At 42.8% G+C, this 27,335-nt stretch overlaps 1 protein-coding gene across 5 annotated transcripts in view; it reads left to right on the top strand.

The window, feature by feature from the left end:
- LOC122794710 (trafficking protein particle complex subunit 13) overlaps nt 1-27,335 on the top strand; it is a 1,187,860-nt gene that overhangs the window by 166,310 nt on the left and 994,215 nt on the right. For 4 of the 5 annotated variants that reach the window (XM_044063354.1, XM_044063358.1, XM_044063357.1 and 1 more), the window contains exon 2: nt 8,263-8,881. The exons of the other annotated variant lie outside the window; for it this stretch is intronic. In XM_044063354.1, coding sequence (XP_043919289.1) covers nt 8,362-8,881 — 520 coding nt within the window. In that variant the 5' untranslated portion in view covers nt 8,263-8,361. The remainder of the gene's footprint in view (nt 1-8,262; nt 8,882-27,335) is intronic. 5 annotated transcript variants of the gene reach the window in all.

Raw genomic sequence — 27,335 nt, 5'->3', positions numbered from 1 at the left:
ACCTTTAGTTTTTGCTTGTACATCGGAGAAATTCCAAACAGTAGAGGTCTCAGGACTGATACCTGTAGAACACCACTGGTTACAGGTCTCTGTTGGAGATGGATTCACCTATTTTGATTGTCTGTTCTATTAGTGAGCCAGTTAGCGACTTGTGTAAGATGCAAGGGTTTATACTTAGCTGAGTGAGTTTGTTGATCCCTGAGTGGAGGATAGTGTCAAAAGCCTTGGCCAAGTCTAGGTAGGCTGTATGCAGAGCTTTCCCCTCGTCCAGGGCCTTGATGACTGTATCAGTCCACCAGGTTTAACAGGTATGATCTCCCTTTGACAAGTCCAAACTGGGTAGGGTCAAGTGTTTGGAGAATAGCTATATCTTTGTTGTTAAGGCCCATGATTATTTGCTCCATGGCCTTGCAGGTAAGGCTAGTCAGGCTAATGGGTCTGTAGTTCCCCGGCTCAGTGGAAGCACCACCTTTGTGCAAGAGAATAACTGTGTCCATTTTCCATTCACCTGGGACAAAGTTGGTGCTTAGACTATGATTTAAGTAGAGTACCCAAGGGTGTTGCTAATTCTTGTTGGAAACTATGTAGGACGCAGCCTGCGATGTTATCAGGTGTCATAAATGCTATGATGTTCGTGTTACACTGCTGCAGTCATTACACTTGGGTTATCCTGCCGTCAGGCGGTCCCGCAGTGGGCCAGAGATCCAAAGTCTTGGTCCGGCGTCAGTTGCTGTCGCTTCTTCCCTGACGTCAGTGCGCCAGGGGTATACAAGATGTATCCAACACCATTTTCTTCAGTCTTTCTTGCCGCGGAGTGCCCAAAGCAGAAGTAGTTCGCAAGTGCTGGTCGGCCGACTACTGAGATTTTCGAAGTCGAATTTCAGATCCAAAGTCTTCAATAAAGTACCCCATTGGGGAAACTTTTTTCTTGCCTCAGACCGATGTCAGAAAAAGTTAATAATTGTATTTCTTGTGGGAAGCAAATACCTCATAAGGACTTCCACTCTTACTGTATTCCATGCCTAGGCCCTGATCACGACGTTCCTAGTTGTTGGTTTTGTGCTAGATTTAACAAACCCACTATAAAAAGACGTTTTGATTTTGCTTTGCACTACTATGGCCGAAGGTTCAATTATACTATGCCGTCGGATCAACCGACTACCGCAATTCCGAAAAAACGCAAAGACAAGGATAAAGACAGTCATCCGAGGTCCAAAACCGACGAAATCTCTTCTAAGCCAGTCGCCGGTTCTCAGTGAGACGCTTTCGCAGCCCCTGACACCCGCTACCTCAGAGCCACAGGCCGCCTCCGACTCCCATGTGGAGACAACTAGGCCTCTGGAAACTCAAGGTATTGGGCCTACGGAAACTAATCTCTCAGATGGGTCTGGAGCCGCTGAGCAGGCATCGGCTTCTGAGGGTGTTTTCAGACCTTCACAACTTACCATTAAAGCAACAGCCAAGACAAAAGCACCATTTAAAGACAAAGAAGCAAGTACAGCATTCTCCTGGACAGTCCTCCATGCCTAAGAAACAGATGCTTAAAATGGCCGAAGACCTCATTACTCTAATCAGGGGTTCCCATCCCCCTCCTGAGAAAAGGCCTAGGCAGGATACAGACTACGATTCCTCTGATCAGGTTTCCATTTCCTCTGATTCCTCTTCAGACCAGGGATACTCTCTACCCGCTATGAGGACTCTGATGCTGAAGAATCTATCCCTTCAGCGCCTCCTCCTGAGGATTATTCTTTTGGAGAAACTTTACATACCATGAGGGAGCATTTCCATTGGGGAAAGTCAGGATTATTCAGAATCCAAGAAAAGGCTCAAGGATTTCCTTTTATTGCCTCAGCACAGGCCTCTGGCTATTCCGCCTGTACTAGATATTGTGGATGATGTGTTCTCTGAATCCAGCTTATCTCCTGATTCTTTGCCCCCTGCACCAGCCAAGCCACATAGGTACTAGAGAGTCCCTGACTCTCAAGTTTCTTTATAAAAACCCTTCTGCTGATCCAGAAACAATTTCCCAGGGTCTAAAAGGGGTTAAGGCTTCTATTGCAAAAAATCCAGTGCCCTCTGACAAGAGATTCCAGAGCTTTGGATAGATGGGTGAAGAAAGTTTACACTTCTGCAACTTTAGCAGTAAGGGCTTTAAATTGTCAGTTTCACATGCTTAAGTACCAACAATATTTAATGGCTCTGTTAAAACAGAAAATGCTTGCAAGCTCAGAAGCTCCTGAATGTAAAGAAATGCAGGATTTATTGCATGCAATTGAACAGGTGGGAAAACGTACTCTGCAATGTGGTTTTGATTCTTTAGAGGCCTCTTGTAGAGCCGCATTTGCAGGTTCTGTGATTCGAAGACATGCTTTGTTAAAAGAACAGAGTTTACCTAATCATGTTAAGGCAAAATTATTGGATGCTCCTTTACAGCATGATACCTCGTTTGGTGTTAAGGCAGAAGAGGTGTTAAAGAAAATGGAGGATAAAGCTAAATCTATGCAAACAGTCAAGGATTTCTTACAGGTACAGCCACCTCGATTTAGCAGAAATTGGCCAGCAAAGAATTGGTCCTTTCCAATGTCAGACAGGCCACAGAGAGGCCGATACAGACGCCCAAGAGGCAGATCTCAACCCCAAGGCTCTAACAGACGACAGTGGGGCACCTCAACCCCAAAAGGAGGTGAGGACAAGTCTCAACCTTACAGGAAACAGTCCCAATGACTTCCCCCTTCGTATGCCAAGCACTTCCCTTTTGGCAGCCCCCTTAGGGGGAAAACTAGCACTTTTTTCTCAAAACTGGCAAACAGTCACCCAAGACAAATGGGTTCTGAATATTGTGTGTCAGTGTTACAGGTTCCACTTTCATACTTTACCAAGGCTAAAAGGAATGCCAGACCTGCCACAGAATCAATGGGCAGAGGCAAAAAAAAACAAATTTCAGCCCTCATGGACATGAGAGCTATTCAAAAAGTGACAACAGGAACAAGGACAAGGATTTTACTCAAGACTCTTCCTGGTCCTCAAAAAGGACAAGGCCTGGAGCCCTATACTAGACCTTTCAATTCTAAATACTTACCTGGATATTCCGAAATTCAAAATGTTGACATTACAGTAGCTTCTACCCATGCTAGGCAAGAAGGCTTGGCTTGTTACTCTGGACCTCAGAGGCATACCTGCATGTCCCTATCAGACAAAATTGCAGAAGATACCTCTGATTCAAAGCTGGTACAATGCACTACCAAATCTCTGCACTGCCCTTTGGATTATCTACTGCGCCCAGGGTCTTTACAAAGTGCCTGGCACCAGTAATTGCATTTTGCAGACAAAAAGGAATTCAAATATATCCATACCTGGATGACTGCCTCATTCAAGCAGAGACAAAGGACATTCTTTTACAGCATCTGGCGTTTGCAAAAAGGTTGCTAATTTCTCTAGGGTACACAGTAAACAAAAAGAAGTCAAAACTAGTGCCCTTACAACAGATTATATTCCTGGGTGCCAGCTTAAGTACAATGGCCCAGATGGCTTATCTCATGCCAGACAGACAAATTCAATTAACTCAGTATTTTCAATTACTGGCAAAAAAGTCCCATCTCCCTGCAAGAAAAATTCTGCAGGCCCTGGGATTCATGGCATCCTGCATACTACTAATACCATATGCCAGACTGCATATGAGGAAATTACAATGGTACCTAAAAAGTGTTTGGACTCAACACTCTCATAGTTTAGAAGCAGTAATACCAATGATTCCCTGCCTACGACAGGAGTTTCGATGGTGGGCACAGGCATGTCACCTAAACAAGGGTCAGCCTTTTACCCTACCCACAGCCAGGCTCTAACGGAGGATTCGGATTACGCCTGGGGAGCACACATGGCAGGAAAATGCATTCAGGGCAAGTGGACCACAGACCAGATGCATCTTCACATCAATCAAAAAGAGATGTTGGCTGTTCAAAATGCCCTAACAGCTTTCTAGGACCTTCTGCATCCTGGACAATTATTATTCAAGACAGACAACACCACAGTAATGCAGTACATAAACACGCAAGGGGGCACTCATTCTTATCTCCTATGCAGGCAAGCCATGACCTTGGGGAACACAGCTCTAACGTATCAAGTTCATCTGCAAGCACAATTCCTGCCAGGAAAGAAAAATACTCTGGCAAGACTATCTAAGCAGAAATATCATGGACCCTCACGAATGGAAATTGAATCCACAAATCTTCAGCATGGTAATGCAAAAATGGGGATAGCCAGACATAGATCTTATTTGCCTCCCCACTGAATTGCCAACTCCAAAAATTCTGCACAAGGATTTATCACACACAAGCATGGAAGGTGGATGCTCTCTCGTTCAGCTGGAAAAGCCTAAAAGTTTATGCCTTCCCACCACTGCCTTTCCTTTCAAAGGTACTCCTAAAAGCCAGACAAGAAAAAACACAGATGATCTTGATTGCTCCAGACTGGCCACTCCAGCACTGGTACCCAATCTTAAAGAACTTAGCTCAAGGCCCACCATGGATTTTGCCCCAAATTCCACACCTTCTGACTCAACAAAACAGTCAGATCCTGCATGGTCAGCTCCAAACCCTAAACTTGGCTGCATGGCAGATTCATTTAGTCAAACAGGCAACACCTCTCTCTAAAGCTGTTATGGATGTCATTTTGGAGGCCAGGAGGCCTAGCACCAGGAAAGCTTACTCAGAAAAATGGAAGAGATTCTGCGCCTGGAACCAGGCTCAAAGCCTTGACCCTCTTGTTCCAAACATTCCTCAGATTTTACAATACTTAACTGTGATGCTGGACAAAGGCCTATCCTTCTCATCAATTAAGATCCACGCCTCTGCCATTTCAGCACATTACAACATGGATCCTCCTTTATTCTCTCATCCCTTGCTAAAGCAGTACCTCAGAGGGGCTAAAAACATAAGACCACCCCAGAGAGCACCAACACCAACTTGGGACCTCAATTTAATTTTGGAAAAACTGACCCTGCCACCTTTTGAACCAGCCAGTACAGCCGATCTAAAATTTTTATCATGGAAAATAGCTCTGCTCCTGGCAGTAACTTGAGCACGAAGAGTCTCAGAGCTTCAGGCATTAATGGCAGTGGAACCTTTTATAATTTTTCATCAGGACAGGGTTTCTTTAAGGACAAACCCTACTTTTATGCCAAAGGTGGTATCTAGTGTGGCTCTTAACCAAACCATCCATTTGCCAACTTTTTATCCAAACCCCCGGAATAAAGGGGAGAAACTTCTGCACTCTTTGGACATACACAGGAAGCTACGCTTCTGCTTGGACAAAACAAAAGCTTTCAGGAAAACTGAGCAACTGTTTGTAGCATATGCTGCAGGATCACAGGGCAAGGCTATCTCAAAGCAAACTATATCCAAATGGATAGGACACTGTATTCGTTACTGCTACACACAGCATGGAAAATCAGTCCCTAATAACATTAGGCCACATTCCACCAGGGCAACAGCCACGTCAACAGCTTTTCTCAGAGGAGTACCTACCAAGGAAATTTTGGAGGCTGCAACTTGAGTTCACTGCACACCTTTACCAAGCATTACCACTTGCCTCTTTACATCCAGGGCAGGGTTTGCCACTGCAGTTCTGCAGGGCCTCCTAGCCAATCCTAACTCTTTATAGACCAGCCACCCAACCTTAGCTTTGGGATTCTAACCAAGTGTAATGACTGCAGCAGTGTAACCCGATGAACATAGTACAGTTTTGTACCTACCATAAATGTAGATGTTCGAGTGTTCACACTGTTGCAGTCCAGGTTACCCTCCCTCCATCCCTTCTGAACTAGCTGGACTTATCTATACCTTTCTATCCTATACAACCTTTGTGGTGTATTTGCTTGTTACTGAAGGTATTGTTTTTTATTTTATATGTATATTTTTTTATTAGCAATATGTATTGCCTACCTACGTGGGGGCACCTGACATCTGGGGCAAGACAAAAACTGAAGAAAATGGCGTTGGATGCATCTTGTATACCCCTGGCACACTGACGTCTGGGAGGAAGCGACGGCAACCGACGCCGGACCAAGACTTTGGAACTCTGGCCGACTGTGGGACCGCCTGACGGCAGGATAACCCAAGTGTATCGACTGCAGCAGTGCGAACACTCTAACATCTACATTTATGGTAGGTACAAAACTGTACTTTTTTGGCCTTAGAGGGGGTGTTTATGACTTAGGGGACAGGTGGTAGAGATGTCATGGGGTATGTGTGGCGGGGACAGGTGGTAGAGATGTCATGGGGTATGTGTGGCAGGGACAGGGGAGTGAATTTTCCACAGAACCTGTCAGCAATGGCTTAGCTATGTCCAAAGGCTTGGTATATGTGGTATCATTAATTACTGGTCTGGGCCTTTCCTTTTAGGTTACAGATGTGACTAAAGAATGCCTTGTGGTCTTCCTTAATTGAGTCAGCTAATTTGGATTCATAGTTTGCTTTGGAGGGCTTGTGTATTTAATTACAGGTACTGGTTGTACAAATCATCTAGCGTTTTTGTTTACATAGTATCCACTGCAGATAGGATACTCTTGGTGAGGACAGAAATCCTAGTTCATCTCCCAACAAAATATATCTTCTGAGGTCCATGTACCACAGAGAGTATGATATTTTATTGATTGTGATGGGAGTGAGAAGTTTTCTGATTTGGGATCTCATTTCTGGTTTCTAGTAATTGGTGTCTTGTCCACAGTTCTGTATATCAAGGTATTATTATGCTCCAGTGTTTCTAATATAAAAACTGTTTCCGTACCTCCACTCTTCCACAAATGGTATCCTGTGCTGTTCTAGTGTGGCATCTTTTATTTATTTTCATATGTACTGTCACAAGTTATAGTTGCATAGAAAATTACCTAGTGGTATTCGTTAACGGGGTTCATCATTGAGACTCTGCCTGACATTTCCTTGAATACAAAAACTGGTAGCAGCTTAAGTGACAGTGTGGTACAAAAGAATCAAGTTAGATGAAAAAGTTTAATTCCGGATGACTTCTGAATGGTCTGTGGTAACCATTAAGTTTCATGTTTAATTCAAAATTAGCTAGTTTTGCAACTGTTTTGTGACAATAAGGTGATTTTTTTTTTGTATGTTTGAGTATTTGTAATTGTTTTGTATTACCACTCTTATTTGCTTTCTAGGTATTTTATGCAAATGTCTTCAAACCACTTTTATAGAAAAATATTCTCTAAATGCAGGAAGACTGCAAAAATAGTAGTGAGCACACGCATTTGCTTTAAACTGTTTTGTCTTTCCGTTTCATTTTTGGCATTGCAGGTTAATCCTGAACTGTTGCCTTTTCTTTCTCCTCATTTTTGAACAAATCCAGGTAGCAGACTTTCAATACTTAAATGCTTTGCATTTAAAGTAACCCAGATTTCTCCACATTCAGCTTAACTCTTGCCAGATATTTTTTTCCAAATTTTTATATTGGTTGAAACAAGTAAGAATGTGAAACTCCATTTTTATGTCTATGCAAATAAGTAGAAATGTCTCACTGAAGGCAACAAGTTTATTTTGTGTGCTGTTGTAATGAGTGACTGATTACAGTAGAAGACTTTAGGATAAATTATGCATCTCCGTTAAGTGGGAAGGTTCATTAACTTAGTACAGCTCAGTAAATACAGCCACAGTAGGTAGCTGCTGTCACTTTTACATTTTCAGCCATTCTCGTTTTTGGGAAGGGATTGAAGGACTCTAGAGAGATTTTAAAATATCGACCTATTATGCATTGCTTACAAATGTGGAAGATAACTCATTGTGAAAACATTGCTTTTCTTTTAGAAATTTTAAGTTTTAGCTATATACAGCTATCACATTGAAATTCTTGGGATAATCCTAAAGGAGCATACCTCTCAACTGTCCAGTTTTTTGCAGAATGTCCAGATTTTTCTCATTTTTGGTCTATTCCTCATAAGTTTGTGATTTTCTGCAAATCAGTGAGCATTGATATCAATAATGACAGACGTTTGCATTTCAGACTTCATTTCTTTCCGAAAAATGCATGTGAATATAAAACCTGTTCTGTCAACTTTAAGTTTATAAGAGCAATATTTAATATCTGTCCCCGATTTATTGTGCCTCTGTCCCCCCATTATTTTTGGCTTTGTCCAGATTTATTTTCTAAGAGTTTGAGAGGTATGTAAAGGAGACATGACAGTGCTATGTATGTTTTAATTGTGTTACAGCAGAACAGGTGAATACATGTTTTGTTCTTCATACTGTTGCTTTTTAGGTGCTGTTGTCAACCAAATGCTGCTGATCTACAATACTGAGATTGCATGGAGCAGAACACTAGAAGACTACACTGTCAAAACAGTACATTTTTCTTGATATGGATGTTACTTTGCATTACCGACCTCACCAAAGTAATCTGCCCCATTTGATGAAGATTACTCAGCACTTGTTGACTGAATTTCCGACCAGACCTTTACCTACATTTAAACCTTGGTTTTCATGTAATGGCACTTTTCTGAAACCAGCAAAAGCTCCTCCTCTGATTTCTTCTAAGGAAGCAGATCACATCAGTCAGCTTTACATCACACAGGAACCAGTCTCTGTACCTGGTAACAATGATTGGATAATGAATTTACCTGAGTTCTGCCCCATGGTAAAATGGAAACAAAAGCAAGAGATCCTTCGGGCACTGTCTGCAGATGATGCTCATTCTGTTGATGAGGACTCCAAGAGTACTAAAGGACTATTAAGAAGGGCTTGGAGTGTTTCTGCTCCTCGTGGAGGACTGGTGAAAACAAATGGGACTTTATCGAAAGAACTCTCATCCACTTTAGAAAGATTAAATCTGCACTGCCTTCACAGGGCTAAGTGGATAATTGATGATTTTAACTGCAATGGTAAAAGCCTGGAAGAAATTTGGAGTGTTTTGAGCAGAGCTGTCCGACATAATGAACTTCCTACCTGCAATGCTAAAATTCAGCCTGAGGTTTCCCAGATATGGGTGTTTTGTGACGTTTTGTGCTCTGAATATGTTGGCAGACTGCTTAAGGAGATGTTAAATTTGAATGGGCAAATTAACTTAACAGTACACAGACATGGAGTGATATGCAGAATGTAGTTAAAAGTTGTCCTAGATTTGTTTTATGGGAAAGGAATAAATTTGCAGATCTGTACAGATGTGCTGTGGTAAACGGGTGCTTGGTCTGCTTTGAGATATTGCTGCTTGTATTTTTGTCACACAGGGTTGTAGAAAAATGGTCCCCATTAGGCAGGTGATCACCGGAACAATAAAATGCCTAGCCATATACACCTTTAATCAGATGCACTTAAAAATGCTCACCTCCCAATTTGAAAAGGACTGTTCATGATCATCCTGGTGTAAATTGTCTACCCATCCAATTGTCAAGACTAGCCTTAAAGTTAGATTGAGTAGTACTTTGCTTGACCTGCATATATTCCCAGTCTGTGGAATACATTGTATGTTGGGTTTGGAACATAACCCACCAGTGAGTCTTTATTTCTAGGTGTAGATTAGGCAGCTAGTAATGGTGTTTGTAGAGAGACTTGTTTTGTGAAGAAATGTGGTCATATAAAGTTACTAGGCTAATGGCCCTAGGGCCCTTACAAGCCTAGCCAAGTTCTACCCTTATTTCAATAATCAAATAAGAGAGTTTATATTTTTTCTTTCTTTCTTTGTAATAAGTGGAAGACCATTTCTAGATAATTTGGCTTGATATATTCGACCCCTGGTATTGCCAAACATTCTAGTCCCTGGTGCTTTAATCCTTTGGACTTTTATTACAAATATTAAATAAATTATAAAATATTGCCTGTGACTAGCCATACTAGTAGTTGGTAATGCTGTTTAACTATAGGTGGTATTGCAGTCTTGTGGCTTAGCTCACATTAGCAGCCATTTTGACTAGTCTAATGTATGTGTTGTGGTGTTTTTTTCTTTTTTTGGTCACCCCCCCCAACCATTAAGCTGTTCTTTTACCTTGTTCTATTATTGATCCCTTTGTTTCTTCAGGACTGAAGGCTCATTAACGGTGTCCAGTATACTGCTGGGACAGCCCCCACCCCCCATCCTCAAGTCCTGCCCTATCATACTTAACTCACTGCTGTTAAGGCTGGTTTGGGAAGTATATCAGCATGACTGTGAGCCCATAGTGTGGAGATGCCTTTGCTCCTCTTCCCAACTCGCCAACCTGACCTCTCTAATAGAGATCTGGTGGAGACCAGAGCTGGGAGGGGAGATGTCAGCACCCACCAGCCTTCCCTGGATAGGAACAACCAGTCTATCTGCTGGATGCAATAGGAGCCTGAGCTGATAATTTGACCTTGTGTTACCTGGGTTATAGTCAAGGTATTATCTGTCAGTGCTGCCAGGCTGGCTATTTCTGGTGTTTATTTTGAATTATCTTTTGTCCAAAGACTGAAGCAATACTTCTAACCTCTTTGTGCTAAATATTTTTTTGTGCATCTTTGTAACTATTGTGCAGTGAATTCTTGAACTGTTTTCTGGCAATTTTGATTTACACATTAATATTTGGGTAGGGGCTAGTTCAGTCAGCGATATCGTTTTTGAAGTTGTGATAATTTTCATACTGGCCCAATGTCACCAACAGCAGCCCGGTCGTGTTTTGTTTACGATATTCTTGTATTACTACTCTACTCCGTTTGGGTCATATGAACAAATTGTAAATAAATGTGCGTATTCCATTTTCCATGCATGGCTTCATCATTATATTAGGTTTTTTTTCCTCCTACATACGTTGGAGAGAGAACCTGTCTGTGGAAAACTACCTGTTAGTGCAAGGCTGACAGTTTCCAATGTCTAGAAAGGTTCAGCAGGATGTTCTTCATCTCACATTGCTGCAGTCCTAACACTTGGGGTAGTCCGCTGTCCCAGTCGGCCCGAATACCAAAGTATAAGGCTGACGTCGGTCAAGGCGCATTAGTCTGACGTCAGGACGTCAGGGTACAAATGCGCATGACCGACGTCATATCCTCAGTCTTTTTTGCCGCATGGTCCGATACAGAAGCAGTATTGCGAGTGCAGGTTGGCGTTCTGAAATTTTCTGAAGTCGGAGTTTCAGACCGAATCAAAGTTGGCTAAGTACCCCGTTGGGGAATATTTTGGTTTTTCTTGCCTCAGTATTTAACCGGATGTCAGAAAAAGTGAATAACTGTATTTCTTGTGGGAAACAGATACCTCATAGGGATTACCATACCTTGTGTATACCTTGCTTAGGGCCTGAGCACGACGTTGTTGGATGTCGCTCTTGTGCTAGATTTAACAAACGCACTATAAAGAGAAGATTAGACTGTGCCAGGTTAGTTTTGGGAAGCGTTGTAATTATAAAATGCCGTCGGATGCTCCGGCCCGCTGCATCTAAAAGCGCAAGGACAAAGCAGCAAAGCCTAGGTTGGAAGAACCGTCTGTCCCGGACGTCGGTTCTTTAGAGGGCTCGGTGGAGCCGGAGGTTCTGCCAGAAGTTTCTTTGGAGTCTCAGGAGAGACTTTACTGTTACAAGATGTGTCCTCTCAGGAGGTAGGCCAGGCTGAAGGGGCTTCTCAGGTAGCTGTTCTCCCCTCCCTTCCTAAGGTGGTTAGGCCCTCCCTTCTGTTTCCAAGGCTTCTTCGAGAGGCAGGCCAGGTTTAACTTCAGTGGGTGTCTCTCCTAGTTCTTCAGGGTCTCTGCCTAAGAAACATATGCTTAAAATGGCAGAAGATTTGATTACTATGATTAGAGGTTCTATGCCCCCTCCTGATAAGAGGCCTAGGGTGGAACCTGAGCTTGAGAGTTTTGAGCAGTGTTCGGAGGCTTCTGAGTCTTCGGCTGAAGACTTGCAGGAGTATCCTCCTTATTCTGATTCTGATGTAGATGATTCTACTCCTTCGGCTTCTCCTCCTGAGGATTTTTCTTTTTCAGAGACTCTTCATTCCATGAGGGAGCATTTTAAATGGGAAGGTCAAGATTTCTCTGATTCCAGGAAAAGGCTTAGGGAATTTTGTTTCTACCCCAGCATAGGCCTTTAGCTATACCTCCTGTTCTGGATGTGGTGGAAGATGTTTTGCAGAGGCTTCCCTGAACCCTGATTCTTTGCCTCCTGCCCCAGTTAAACCGGATAGGTATTATAGGGTGCCTGAAGCTCATAAGTATCTTTTAAGAGTCCTAGGGCAGACCCAGAAACTGTTTCTCAGGGGCCTAAAGGTGTTAAGGCTTCTGTTGTTAAAAATCCTGTTCCTCCTGATAGAGGCAAGGGCTTTGGATAGATGGGGAAAGAAGGTGTATACTTCTTCCACTTTAGCCATGAGGGCTTTGAATTGCCAATTCCACATGTTAAAATACCAAAATTATCTCCTTTCACAATTGAAGTCTAAGGTGGATGCTCTGGCGGAAGGTATTGAGTGTAAAGAGTTGCAGGATTTAGTTCATGTTTCTGAACAGGTGGGTAAGCATTCTTTGCAATGTGGTTTTGATGCTGTACAGGCCTCTTCGAGCGTGGCTGCCACTGGTTCTGTTCTTCGCAGGCACGCCTGGCTGAGGGATCAGAATTTAGCTGAGCATGTTAAGACAAGGATTTTAGATGCTCCGTTACAATCTGATGTGTTGTTTGGTTCGCCTGTGGAAGCAGTTTTAAAGAAAATGGAGGACAAGGCTAAGTCTATGCAGACTGTTAAAGATTTTTTGCAGGTTCGGCCTCCAAACTTTAGTAGGAATTGGCCTACTAAGGGGTGGACATATCCTTCTTATGATTCCCAGTCTAGGGGTAGGTCTAGACGTGGTAGGGGCAGAGCTCAAGGTTCTTTTAGGCCTAGAACAGGGAGTTCACCTGCTCAGTCTTCTGGTGAGGGCAGGGGTCAGTCCTTTCGTAAACAGACCCAATGACCTGCCTTTTCAGCTGCCAGAGCCTTCTCGTCTGGCAGCACCTTTGGGAGGAAGGCTGGCACTTTTCAAAGAAAATTGGAGTTTAATTACCCAAGACAGATGGGTATTGGATATCATTCACCACGGTTACAGGTTTTATTTCCATACCTTGCCTCCTTTCAAAGGCATGCCAGACATTCCTCCTCTACAAAGAAAAGAGGCTCACAAGCAAATTTCTCTGTTACTCCAAATAGGGGCCATTCAGCGGTTCCTGTGCCAGAAAGGGGCCTAGGATTTTATTCTCGCCTGTTCCTAGTACCAAAAAAGGGGAACACGTGGAGACCAATTTTGGATTTATCTATCCTCAACATTTATCTGGACATTCCCAAGTTCAAAATGTTGACGTTACAACAGCTTTTACCTCTGCTGGGAAAAGATCACTGGATGGTAACTTTAGATCTCAAGGAGGCTTACCTTCATGTGCCTATCAGACTAAGTTGCAGGAAGTATCTGCGCTTTCGAGCTGGGAATTCCCATTATCAGTTCTCTGCATTGCCCTTTGGCTTATCTACTGCGCCCAGAGTATTCACAAAAGTTCTGGCTCCAGTGATAGCTTACTTCAGGCTAAAAGGAATACAAATCTATCCTTACTTGGACGACTGCCTGATTCTGGCTGAAGAAAAGGAAGACCTTTTTCAGCATTTGGAATATGTGATAGCAGTGCTAAAATGCCTGGGGTATTCTGTGAACGAAATAAAGTCCAGTCTAGTACCCTCTCAAGACATGTGCTTTCTGGGTGTGAGACTGAATACAGCAACCCAGATGGCCTTTTTAACCCCGGACAAACAAAAGAATCTTTCCCTTTACTTCCATCAACTATCTCTTCAGTCCGGGCTGACTGCAAGGACAGTCCTTTCAAGCCTTAGGGTTCATGGCATCTTGTATTCTGGTGCTTCCCAATGCCAAACTGCATATGAGGAAGCTGCAATGGTATCTCAAAAATGTATGGACACAGCACTGCCAGGATTTGGACACTGTCATTCAAATAATACCTTGCATTCAAAAGGAATTTTTGTGGTGGGCTCAGGAATGTCACCTAAACAAGGGACTCTCTGTGACCCGGCCAGAGGCGAGTCAGATTCTTAACGACAGATGCCTCAGACATAGCTTGGGGAGCTCATCTGAATGGAAAGTGGATACAAGACAAGTGGCCTGCCAGACTACAGCATCTACATATCAACATGAAGGAGATGTTAGCAGTCCAGTTTGCATTAATGGCTTTCAAGGAGTTACTTCTTCCAGGACAGGTGTTGATTCTAACAGACAACACAACTGTCATGTGGTACATCAACAAACAAGGGGGAACACATTCTTATCCTCTATGCAGGCAAGCAATGATTTTGTGGGAGACTGCTCAGCTTGCAACTAAATCTTCAGGCAAGGTTTCTGCCGGGAGCACAGAACTCCTTAGCAGATGTGTTAAGCAGGCAAATCATGGATCCCCACGAGTGGAAACTGGATCTTCATGTATTTCGAAATTGACAGTGTCATGGGGAACTCCAGACATAGATCTGTTCGCTTCTCCACTAAACCACCAGCTGCCAAAGTTTTGCACAAAAGGTTTCATCACACAGCTTGGAAAGTGGATGCTCTTTCTTTCAGTTGGAAAAATCTTCATGTGTATGCCTTTCCACCTCTGCCTCTCCTCCCAAAGGTACTCCTAAAGGTCAGACAAGACAAGCCAAGGATGATTTTAATAGCTCCAGATTGGCCTCGCAACACTGGTACCCATTACTGAGGAGTCTGGTAAGGAAGCCTCCATGGCCTTTACCTTTGATTCCACACCTATTGTCTCAGAGGGACGGTCATCTACTCAATGTCAAGCTTCACTCTCTTCATCTAACAGCCTGGCATATTCTGTTTTGAACCACAGCAGGTCTCAACTTCCTCAACAAGTTTTGAATGTGATTATGGAAGCCAGAAGACCTAGTACAAGGAAAGTGTACAGAAAAATGGAAGAGATTTTTATTTTGGAGTGCAGCAAAGGATTTGGAGGTTTCTGAGCCTAATTTGAGTGTGGCTCTTCAATATCTTACTGAGTTATTGGACAAAGGTTTGTCTTTCTCTTCCATTAAGATTCATGCTGCAGCAATTTCAGCTCACTATGATTGTGACCCACCATTGTTTTCTCATCCTTTGTTCAAGCAATTTCTTAGAGGGGCAAAGAATATAAGACCCCAATAGAGCTCCTACTCCTGCTTGGGACCTCAATTTTGTGTTGGAGAAACTTACTCTACAACCTTTTGAACCTGCGGCTACTGCTGAATTGAAATACTTGTCATGGAAGACTGCTTTTTTGTTGGCCATTACTTCTGCAAGAAGGGTTTCTGAATTGCAGTCCCTTATGGCGGTTGAGCCTTTTTGATTTTCCATAAGGATAGGGTATCATTACGTACTAATCCTTCCTTTATGCCTAAGGTGGTCTCTAGTGTGGCTTTAAACCAAACTATTCATTTGCCTACTTTTTATGCAGATCTCCAAAATAAGGGGGAAAAGATTTTGCACACTTTAGATGTACACAGGCAGTTGTGTTATTATTTAAGCAGGACTAAGGATTTTAGGCAGTCTCAGCAGTTGTTTGTTTCTTTTGCTTTGAGTTCTCAGGGCAAGCCTGTGTCAAAACAAACTATTTCTAAGTGGATTGGGTTTTGCATTGCATTTTGTTATTCCCATCATGGCAAGGAGATTCCAGCTGGGATTAGGCCTCATTCCACTAGGGCTACTGCCACTTCAACAGCATTTCTAAGGGGGGTGGCAACTAAGGATATTTTGGAGGCAGCTACTTGGAGTTCAGTGCATACTTTCTCTAAGCATTACCACCTTCCTCTCTACTCTAAATCTAGGGCTGGTTTTGCCACAGCCATTTTGCAGGGCATGTTGACAGCTCCTGCTTCTTTATGATTTGCCAGCCTCCCTTACCTCTGCTTTGGGATTCTACCCAAGTGTTAGGACTGCAGCAATGTGAGATGAAGAACATAGTACAGTTTTGTACCTACCATAAATGTAGATGTTCGAAGATCCACATTGCTGCAGTCCAATTTACCCTCCCTCCTTCCCCTCTGTGTTTAGGGGTGGTTGTGTGGGTGGGGTTGTACTTTTGTAAAATTGTATATATTGTACATATATTTGGTACAGGAGTGTTTGGTGTTTTTTGGTTTTGGCCTTATCTTTTTAGGGTCTTCTGACATCTGGGGCAAGAAAAGACTGAGGATATGACGTCGGTCATGCGCATTTGTACCCTGATGTCCTGACGTCAGAATAATGCGCCTTGGCCGACGTCAGCCTTATACTTTGGTATTCGGGCCGACTGGGACAGCGGACTACCCCAAGTGTTAGGACTGCAGCAATGTGGATCTTCGAACATCTACATTTATGGTAGGTACAAAACTGTACTTTTCCTTAACCGGTTAAGAAACTTCTGGACTGCTTCTTAACATTTGAGTCTTTTAAGGTACAAAAATCTATAGTTCGTCATTTTATGATAATTCCTGTATCAGGATTATTACTGATTTATTTTAATGTGAAAGAATAATTTCCTGCATCAGGAGTGTCCATTGTGATAGTTTTTTAAGCTGTAAGGTTGTGAATCTTCATTTAGTCACAGAGTCTGCAGAACAAGTACCAGTTTGCTGCCTCCTTTATCTTTTGAAAGATATTGGGCTGATGTAGTGGAGTGGTATGTGTGTTTGTCTTTGGTATAGTTTGGGGGGGGGCTGCCTTTCTTTACTTGTGTAGATGGCATTAGAACTATACTTGGTTAAATATGGATTCACGGTCTAGCTAAACATGTTCTGTGTATCTAATTGGCTATGTTAGCACGGAGTTTCGCTCTGAGAGTAAAACCGATTGTTTTTAGATAAAAATAGCATTGCCTGGATAGTGTAGATTGTGCTCCAGTGTGCACTGTTTGTAATGTCTTTGTCAACACCGTTAGCAAAAGATGTTAATATGCATTTGTAATACCATTTATTCTAAATCTGTATGGACTATAATGATCTAAAACGTGCAGCTCTTTTGTTATACTAAAATTAATTAGTTTTGTGCATTTCCATTTCCATGGGATATCTTTGTACATAATTGAGTAACTTTAAAAAGTTACAAAATTAATGATACACTGCCTTTGTTGCACTATCCCAGCCATCCAACATTTTTTAAACACCTTTGTTAAATTCATATGCATTAAATAAAGGCATGACCATCCATCATTATAGTACAATCGCAGTGTGAATCTGTTTGATTGCCTAGTAATCATCTCCATAATATCGCAAAGCTTTTCTTCAGAATTTTTTTAAGCTGCAGTAATGACTGGTCACTTCCACTGCAGAACTACATTTTCTCATTTTGTCAAGGGTTTTTGAGATAAGCATGTAGGTGTAGCAAATATTTTGGCAATTGTCTACCTTTTGGAAAGTTATGTAGCCAATAACTTGAGCTTTCTGGAGAGAGATGTACTACATCACACACCTGGAGTAGATTTATTTTTTATCCTGTCTGAAAATGGGCATTTTTGTATTGGTTTAAATCTGCCATATGTTTGAGATTGATTGTTCTCTTGGATAATGCATGGCCAAAGTTTTTATTTTTGAGGCATTAGGAAGTGCAAGTAAGAGAACTGATTGATTGCATGTTATAGCTTTGGTTACTTAACCAAAGTTTGAAATGTAGATTTGTTTAGTTTGTTGCATAGAACATAAGTGTTGTGTGCCTTTTAACAGTAAAAAAAAAAAATCTAAAACTGTCTTCTCAGTTTAATGTTCACTTGAAGTGACATTTCCTTATGGCCAGATTGGCAGCATTGATTTTGAATCTGATGGAATAAGGATTTTGAAACTATTTGTCCTGCATAACGAGGCTGTGTTAATGTTGGTTTTCTATGTATATTAGCATACATTCATTTGTGGGAGTTTATATAGTGGCCAATTAACCCATACAATTTCTATAATCTGAGGCGCCCTCTACTTTGTTCCCAGTTGGTCAAGAACTGCTAGCATCAGTAGTGCTTTCATGCATTTTGCACTTAAGACATTGCATTTTGCATAGGTGGCAGTTCTCAGCATTACAAATGGAGCAGAATTACTGCTGATACGTAGCTAAGTTGTTGAAAGGAAAATTTTGCATTGGAAGTTTTCATAAATGAAAACGTCCATACTGAAGCATGCTATTAGAAAAGTGAGTATTTATTACAGAAACTAATCCTGGGTGTGCAGTCTAAAAGCATTTTGTTTGTAGCAGTGATGCACATTTCAGAAGGGCTGATGTTTTTTTTTGTTTCACTGTTGCAGTCCTCACATTTCAGAGGGCCTGATGTTTTGTGTTTCACTGTTGCAGTCCTCACATATGGGTTATCCGGCTCCCAGTAGCCCTCAGTCGGCCCGAATACCAGAGTCCTTGGTATACGACGCCGGCTGCCGCCGGTTGTAAAACTGATGTCAGAACGTCAAGTATAAAGGGAGGCAGCTGATGTCATTTCCTCAGTCTTTCTTGCTGCGGAGCCCGAAGCAGATGCAATTCTTACTACTTCCCGTCAGCTGTTTACCTTCGTTTTGCTTTCCGACTACCAAGTAGAAGACTCCTTCAGATAAGTACCTCATTGGGGATCCTCTTTTCTTGCTTTAACGAATGTCAGATAAAGTTCAACTGTCTTGCTTGTGGAAAACTGATTCCGCACCGTGATTTCCATTTCTATTGTATAACTTGTTTGGGCCTTGAGCACGATGTCTCTAACTGCGATCTCTCTGCTTCCTTTAACCTGCGTACCATACGCCGTAGAGCTAAGATTTTGTATAAGCATTTAGGAGTCTGGACTGAGTTCGTCAGTATGGTGTCTTCTTCGGATATACCTAGGAAATGCAAAGACAAGGACCACGACAGGCCTAGGGTTAAATCTGCTGTTGACGCACCGGTGAAATTGGACGTCAGCACAGTGGTAGTCAGGCACTTTCGCAGCCTCTGCAGTCTGCAGATTTTCTGCCTCAAGCCTCTGCCGAGAACTTTATGGAGTCCTCCATGTCGCAGGCTGCTATTTCGTCTTCAGGCCCTCTACTTGTCGCCGCCTCTAATTTTCGACATGAGACCAGAACCAGGCTGACTACCTTAGTTCAGACTTCTGCAGTTGCTAGGCCTCCCCAGTCTCTACGGATTGCTAGTAAACCTTCCAGCCGCAAACCTGTCTACAAGTAGGCATCTGCCTTCCCTCCTGTGCCTCAGTGCCTGTTGGTAAAGATGGCTGGTGATGATCTTTCCCTGATTAGGGGCTGTCATCCCCCCCTTCTAAGAGGGCTAGGGGATGATCTCCTGGTATTTTGTCTGATTCTGAGATTTCCAATATGTCTGCTGGTGAAGAAGGAAATTCTCAACTTTTTTCTGGCTTTGAGCATTCTGATGCCAAGGACTTTATCCCTTCTGCCTCCCCTCCAGAAGATTTTTCCTTTGGTGATACTTTGAATACTCATGGGGAACATTTTTAAATGGGGAATGTCAGGATTTTCCACAGTCTAAGAAAAGAATCGGGGAATTTTTGGATTTGCCACAGCATAAGCCTCTGGGTATCCCTCCAGTTTTGGAAGTTGTGGATGATGTTTTCATGGAAAATTCTTTAACTCCTAATTCTGTTCCTCCTGCCCCCAGAAAACCGGATAGGTATTATAGGGTTCCCGAATCTCAGCAGTTCCTTTTTAAAAACCCTACTGCTGATCCAGAAATTATTTCTCAACAGCCCAAGGGTGTTAAGGCTACTATTGCTAAAAACCCAGTGCTTTCTGATAAGGAGTCTAGGGCCTTGGACAGGTGGGGTAAAAAAGTATATACCTCTGCAACTCTTGCCATTAGATCCATTAATTCTTTTTCACATGCTTAAGTATTAGCAGCATACTTTGGAGGCTATTGAAGCTAAACTTCCTTCCATAACGGAGAACAAAGATTTACCAGACTTGCTGAATTCTGCCACTTTAGTTAATAAGCATTCACTTCATTGTGGTTTTGACACTTTGGAGGCTTCCTGCAGAGCAGCAGCCACTGGTTCTGTAATTACAAGACATGCTTAGCTCAGAGAGCAGCCTCTTTCTGAACCTGTGAAGTCTAAATTGCTGGATGTTCCTTTGTACAAGGACAATCTTTTTGGTAATACGGCCGAGGAGGTACTGAAGAAGTTGGAGGATAAGGCAAAATCTATGCAAGCTGTAAAAGATTTCCTTCCGGTTCAGCCTCCTTGGTTTAGTAGGCATTATTCTATCACGAATTGGTCTTTTCCTGATCCTGGCAAGCAGGGTCGCTCCAGGCCTAGGGGTTTCAGATCTTCCAGAAGACTGCCTTCTGGCCCTCAAAGGGCTAAACAATGGCATTCTTCTGCTAAATCGGGGAGTTCTAAGCCAGCTTCCCAAAGCAAACATTCTCAGTGACTCCGGCCTTCTTGTGCCTACCTCTGCGGGTCCTGAGTGGTTAGCCAGTTCACAGTGGTATGGTCTACCATCACAGGCAACAAATGGGTGCTAAATGTAGTAAACCAAAGTTACAAGTTTTACTTTCGCACCTTCCCTGTTCTGCAAGGGTACCCAGACATTCCCAGAACGCTTAGGGCAGAGGTAGAAACTCAAATTTCTTTACTGACTATGGGGGCTATAGAGCCAGTTTTTGCAAATCAGGTAGGCCTAGGTTTTATTAAAGACTTTGTCTGGTACCCAAGATAAGGGGCACCTGGCACCCTATTCTGGATCTGTCTAGTCTAAACACTTTTTCTGGTGATTCCAAATTCAAGATGCTCACCTTTCAACAGTTACTACCAATGCTGGAAAGGATTCATGGCTGGTAACCTTGGATCTCAAGGAGGCTTCTCTGCACATCCCAATAAGGGAAAGTTGCAGGGTTCCTTTGCTTCAGGGCTGGGGAGCAACACTTTCAATTCTCTGCATTGCCCTTTGGCTTAACTACTGCTCCCAGAGTTTTTACCAAGTGCCTGGCTCCAGCAATTGCTTTTTGCAGGCAGAGAAACATTCAGATTTATCCTTACCTAGACGACTGTTTCATTCAAGCAAACTCCCCAGAACAACTAGAAAAGGATTTGGATTTCATGAAGAACACTTGCCTCTTTGAGTTGCACTCTCAATGAAAAGAAGTCAAAGTTGGTTCCTACAAGGGAGATAGTTTTCCTGGGAGCGAGTCTGAATACAGCCACCCAGATTGTATTCCTCCCTCAACAGAAGCAATCTGATCTTTCGGCTTACTTCATGACCTTGGCAAGTATGACCCAGCTCTCTGCAAGGCAATTCCTGCAAGCACTGGGGTTCATGGCTTCATGTATTTTGATAATCCCATATGCAAGGTTGCATATGAGAACTTCAAAGTTACCTCAAGAATCTTTGGTGTCAACACACAGGACTTCGACTTGATTCTTCCCCCGATTCCCTGTCTACAAATGGAGATCCTCTGGAGGGCGACAGCCTGTTCTCAGAACAAGGATATGCTTTCCTGCCCACCACCTGACAGCCAGACTCTCACCACAGATGCCTCAGATGTTGCATGGGGGGGTTCATCTGGAAGCAAGGGCATACAGGGGACGTGGAGCAACCAGCAGATTTATCTGCACATAAACTTAAAAGAATTGATGGCAGTGCAGCAGGCCTTGCTGGTTTTCAAGGACCTACTCTACCCTGGGACTCTGCTGATCAGGACAGACAAATACAGTCGTGGTACATCAACAAGCAAGGGGGACTCGCTCTTACCCCTTGTGCAGACAAAGCATGAGACTATGGTCCATAGCAGCATCCATGGGCTTGCATCTAATAGCCCAGTATCTCCCAGGGAGGCTAAACTCCTTGGCGGATCATTTGAGCAGATATGTTCTGGATCCTCACGAGTGGCAACTGAAAAAGGACATTTTCCATCGCATCACTCATCATTGGGGCACCCCACAAGTGGATCTTTTCTCCTCACACCAGTCCATCTCCTTCCAACCTTCTGCACCAGGGAGTTTCACAACAAGGCTTGGAGGGTGGACGTGTTGTCCTTCCCATGGACACATCTCCCAGTTTATGCATTCCCTCTGCCTCTTCTTCCCAGAGTGCTGCTAAAGATGAGGGATGAAAAACCAAAAGCTATTCTGATAGCATCAGATTGGCCCAGGCAGCATTGGTATCCCCTCCTTCACAGCCTTTCACAGGCTCAGCCTTGACATCTTCCCTTGGTACCAGATCTGTTGGTTGGGGAGGGGGAAAGTTCCTTCATCCTCCTCTTCAAACTCTGCATTTAGCTGCCTGGCTAATATTTTAAATCTTTCCCAACAGGTGGTTGAAGTTCTTCTTGAGGCCAGGAGGCCTAGCACCAGAAAATCCTATTCAGATAAATGGAAGAGATTTTGCTGTTGGATGCTGGCTAAAGGGGAAGACTCTTCTCATCCTTCTCTTTCCCTCATTCTTGACTACCTAGCAGGACTGCATAATGGTGGACTTTCCTTTTCTTCAATCAAAATTCATGCTTCAGCAATTTCGGCTCATTGTTGTTTTGAGCAACCCATTTTTTCCTCACCCCTTGATGAAACAGTTCCTGAGGGGAGCTAATAATCTTAGACCTCCCAGAAGAGCTCCTACTCCTGCTTGGGATCTTAATTTTGTCCTGGAAAAACTTACTCTGCCTCCTTTTGAACCAGCTGCCTCTTCAGATTTGAAGTTTCTATCCTGGAAGACTGCTTTCGTTTTAGCTATTACTTCAGCTAGAAGGGTATCCGAGCTGCAAGCCCTTATGGCAGTAGAACCTTTCATTATTTTTCACTCGAATCGAGTTTCTCTGAGAACTAATCCCTACATTTTTCAACAATCCCCAAAATAAAGGGGAAAGGATTCTGCACTCTCTTGATGTGTGTAGACAGCAGATTTTTTACTTGGGACTAAATCCTTTCGAAAATCTGAACAGTTGTTGGTTAGTTTTGTTTCTGGGGCTCAGGGTAAAGCTATTTCAAAACAAACCATCTCCAAATGGATTGCTCATTGTATCCACTTTTGTTACCTGCAGCATGGGAAGGTTCCCCCTCAGGGTATTGGGACCCATTCTACTAGAGCAGCCTATACCTCTGCAGCCTTTTCTGAGAGGTGTGCTTACTAAGGACATTCTAGAAGCAGCTACTTGGTCTTCTGTCCATACTTTCACAAAGCATTACAATCTACCTTTGTTTTCTAAATTCAGGGCTGGTTTTGCCTCTGCAGTTTTACAGGGCCTTCTTACCAACCCTTAATCTGTGATCCTTCCTCCACCTTTTGCCTTTTTCCTTGGCTTTGAGAATCAACCCATATGTGAGGACTGCAACAGTGAAACGCGAAGAATGTAGTACAGTTGTGTACGCTTACCGTAAATGTAGATATTGGAGTGTATTCACTGTTGCAGTCTTGGTTCCCACCCTCTATGTATATGTATATGTGTATATATATATATATATATATGTATATATGTATATATATATATATATATATATATGTATATATATATATATGTGTATATGTGTGTGTATATATATATATATATATATATATATATATATATATATATATATGTATATATGTATCGTCGGCTGCCTCCCTTTTATATCGGACAACCGGTGGCCGATGTCCTATACCAAGGACTCTGGTATTCGGGCCGACTGAGGGCTACTGGGAGCCGGATAACCCATATGTGCGGACTGCAACAGTGAGTACACTCTAACATCTACATTTATGGTAAGTGTACACAACTGTATTTTCCCTTTTACGAAATTGTCTCTTCTATCATTGGCACACAGACATGTAATACAAAAGAAAACTATGCATATTAACAATTTATGTGCATTATACTTTTTCTTTGTAACAATTCTCATTTATTCCAACATTACATAAGCTGCTCAGTTCTTGCTTTGCCATAAACCTTACTCTTCCGCTTGAATATTATTCTACATTTATTGTTCCCACAAATTCCAGTTACTTTTATGTAATTTTATCCTTCTCTAGAAAAAAAGATTCCCTCCTCCAGTTCTTTCTCATTTACATAAATTCAGTTCATAGTTTGTTTAGATTTTTATTTCCACTTTTATATTAATTGGCAGTCGTATTAACCTTAGTAAGGCTTTACTTTGTCTAGACTATTCAGATCCTGTTTCAGCTCAAAAGAATAACTTAATTTGGTACAGCCTTTTGCTCCCCCAAAATGTTTAAGTATTCTGTAGAGAGTTTATAAAGTCTTCCAATTTTTTACACTCCAAAAAATGTTCCCAGATGTTCATCGTATTTCACTGTTGCAGTCCTAACCAATGGGTTATCCGGCTCCCGGTAGCCCTCTATCAGCCAGAATACCAAAGGTAAGTAAATAGGACTTTGGCTGTCGTTGGTTGTAAAGGATGTCCGAAACAAAAGGAGGCAGCCAACGTCACTTCCTCAGTCTTCCTTGCTGCAGAGCCCGAAGCAGAAGCATTTCTTGCACGAGTGCAGATCGGCAGTTTACCTTTTTTGGTTTCAGACTACAAAGTTGAAGTCAACTACAACTAAGTACTCTGTTGGGGATCCTCTTTTCTTGCCTTAACAAATGTCAGAAAAGTTTAATAATTGTCTTACCTGTGGAAAGCATTTTCCCGTAGAGATTTTCATTCCTATTGCATTATTTGTTTAGGCCTTTGCCACAACGTTCCTAATTGTGATCTCTGTGCCTCCTTTAATCCGCATACTGTTCGTCTTCGGGCTAAGCTTTTAGCTAAACATTTTGGAGTTTGACCTAAGCTTGTTGGTATGGCATCCGCTGGTCTTCAGGCTTGGGATATCCCCAAGAAACGTAAGTGTAAGGACAGTGACAGGCTTCAGAAGGCCAAGTCCTCGGATGATGTTAAGATGGTAGTCAGTCATGCGGTAGCCAGTGAGGCACCTTTGCAGCCCCTGCAGTCTGCGGATTTTCAACCGCAGGCCTCAGTTGACACCATTTCAGAGTCCCCCAGGCCTCCGGCTTCCATTTTGCCTTCTGACCTTTCACCTATCACCTCTTCAGCTTGATCCGGAGCCGCTAAGCTGACTCCAGTGCACGAGGCCTCCTTTCTTCGTTCAGACAGCAAGCTCATACCGACCACCTGGACTGCACCTTCGACGGTTGCCAGGCCTCCAGAGTCCTATAGACTTGAAGGTAAATCTTCCAACAGTAAGCCTGTAAAAAAGCAGGCTCCAGTTTCTTCTCATTCCCCTCAATTCCAAATGGTTAAAATGGCTAATGACCTTTTGACTCTCTTATTAGGGATTCACAGCCTCCTCCTCCTAAAAGGAGTAGGGATGTTTCTCCTGAGGTTGTCTTTTTCTGGTTCTGATTCTTCTAGTATTTCTGCTGATGAAGAGGAAGTTTCTCAGGCTTTCTCCTTTTGAGGATTCTGATGCAGAGGAGTCCATCCATTCTGCTTCTCCCCTGAGGATTTCTCTTTTGGTGATACTTGTGAATACTCTCAGGGAGCATTTTCAATGGGAAAGTCAGGATTATCACTAATCTAAGAAAAGGATTAGGGAGTTTTTGGATTTACCTCCGCATAAGCCTCTGGCTATTCTCCCAGTGTTGGAAGTGGTTGATTGTTTTTCTGGAAAATTCAATTACTCCAAATTTGGTTCCTGCTGCTCCCAAGAAACCTGACAGGTACTATAGAGTCCCTGATTCTCATCGGTTTCTTTTCAGGAATCCGTTGGCGGATCCAGAGGTTATTTCTCAAGGCCCCAAAGGAGTTAATACCACTGTTACCAAAAATCCTGTTCCCTCTGACAGGGAATCTAGGAACCTAGATAGATGGGGTAAAAACGTTTATACCTCTGCCACTCTTATTAGATCTACTAATTGTCTTTTTCATATGCTGAAGTACCAGCAGCACACTTTGGAAGCTATTAAGTCTAGGATAGCAAGTGTGCCTCTGTTGGCAGAGAGTAAGGATATGCAGGATTTGCTGAATTCTGAAAGTCTTGTCAATGAGCATTCTTTACATTGTGGTTTTTGACCTTCTAGAAGTCTCCTGTAGGGCTACAGCTACTGGATCTGTTATTAGAAGGCATGCTTGGCTCAGGGAACAGCTCCTACCAGAGCCTGTCGAGGCTAAGCTTTTATATGTACCTTTGCATAAGGACAGTCTTTCTGGCAGCAAAGCAGAGGAAGTGCTCAAGAAGATGGAGGATCATGTCGAGTCTATGCAAACTTAAGGATTTTCTGCAAGTTCAACCTCCTCACTTTAGCAGGAATTACCCTTCTAAGAGTTGGATGTTTCCTGATACCAGCAGACAGAACCGTTCTAGGACTAGAAGTTACAAATCTTCTAGGGGGCAGGTGGCTACCCCTCAAAGGTCTAAGCGTTGGCAGGCTTCCATTTCCAAGGCAGGAAGTTCTCAGCCTGCATCTCAATCTAAACACTCTCAATGACTTTTTCCAACTTCTGCCTGTTGTTAGCTGCCTGGAGAGTCCTTTAGGGGGAAGGTTGGCCATTTTTGCAAATGTCTGGGCTACTGTCACAGATGACAAATGGGTGCTCAGAACTGTATTCCCAGGGCACAAGTTTTCTTTCCACACCTTTCCAGTTCCCAAAGGATTCCCGGACGCTCCTCCAAACCAAAGGGCGTAAGTAGAAAAACAAATTTTGTCTCCATTTCATCTGGGAGCAATAGAATCAGTTCCTGCTCAGCAGGTAGGCCAGGGTTTCTATTCCAGACTTTTCCTAGTTCCAAAAAAGGAAGGCACCTGGTGACCTATCCTAGATCTATCCATTCTGAACTCTTTCTTGGTAATTCTAAAGTTCAAAATGCTCACTCCACATCAGTTGCTGCCAGTGTTAGAAAAGGATTCCTTGCTGGTAACCTTGGATCTCAAAAGCTTATCTGCACATCCCTATCAGGGAAGGTTGCAGGCAATACCTTCGTTTCAGGGCGGCCAAGCAACATTATCAATTCTCTGTGCTGCCCTTTGGCTCATCTACTGCTCCCAGAGTTTTCACAAAGTGCCTGGCTCCAGTCATTGCTTTTTGCAGGCAGAAGAAAATTCAGATTTATCAATACTTGGATGACGGTCGAATTCAAGCAAATGCTCGGAACAGCTGTTAAAGGATCTGGAATTTGTAAAGACTCTTATTTCTTCCCAGGGTTACACTCTCTCAACGAGGAAAAATCAAAAATGATGCTATCCAAGGAGATAACATTCCCGAGTGAGTCTGAACACAGCCGCCCAGATGATGCATCTCACCCAGGAGAAGCAGACAACACTGCCAGTTTACTTCAAGGACTTGGCAAGCCTGTCCCAGTTCACTGCAAGGAAGTACCTGCAAGCTCTGGGATACATGGCCTCTTGCATTCTCATGATTCCATATGCAAGACTGCATATGAGGAAATTGCAATGTTACCTCAAGAATATTTGGTGTCCACACACACAGGACCTGGTTATGATGATTCATCTGCTTCCAT

This window comes from Protopterus annectens, chromosome 2.part1, assembly GCF_019279795.1.
Source record: "Protopterus annectens isolate FY-2018-M chromosome 2.part1, PAN1.0, whole genome shotgun sequence".
Lineage (NCBI taxonomy): Eukaryota > Metazoa > Chordata > Ceratodontiformes > Protopteridae > Protopterus > Protopterus annectens.
The sequence above is the reverse complement of the archived record's forward strand: the minus strand, read 5'-3'. Positions and strand labels throughout refer to the sequence as shown.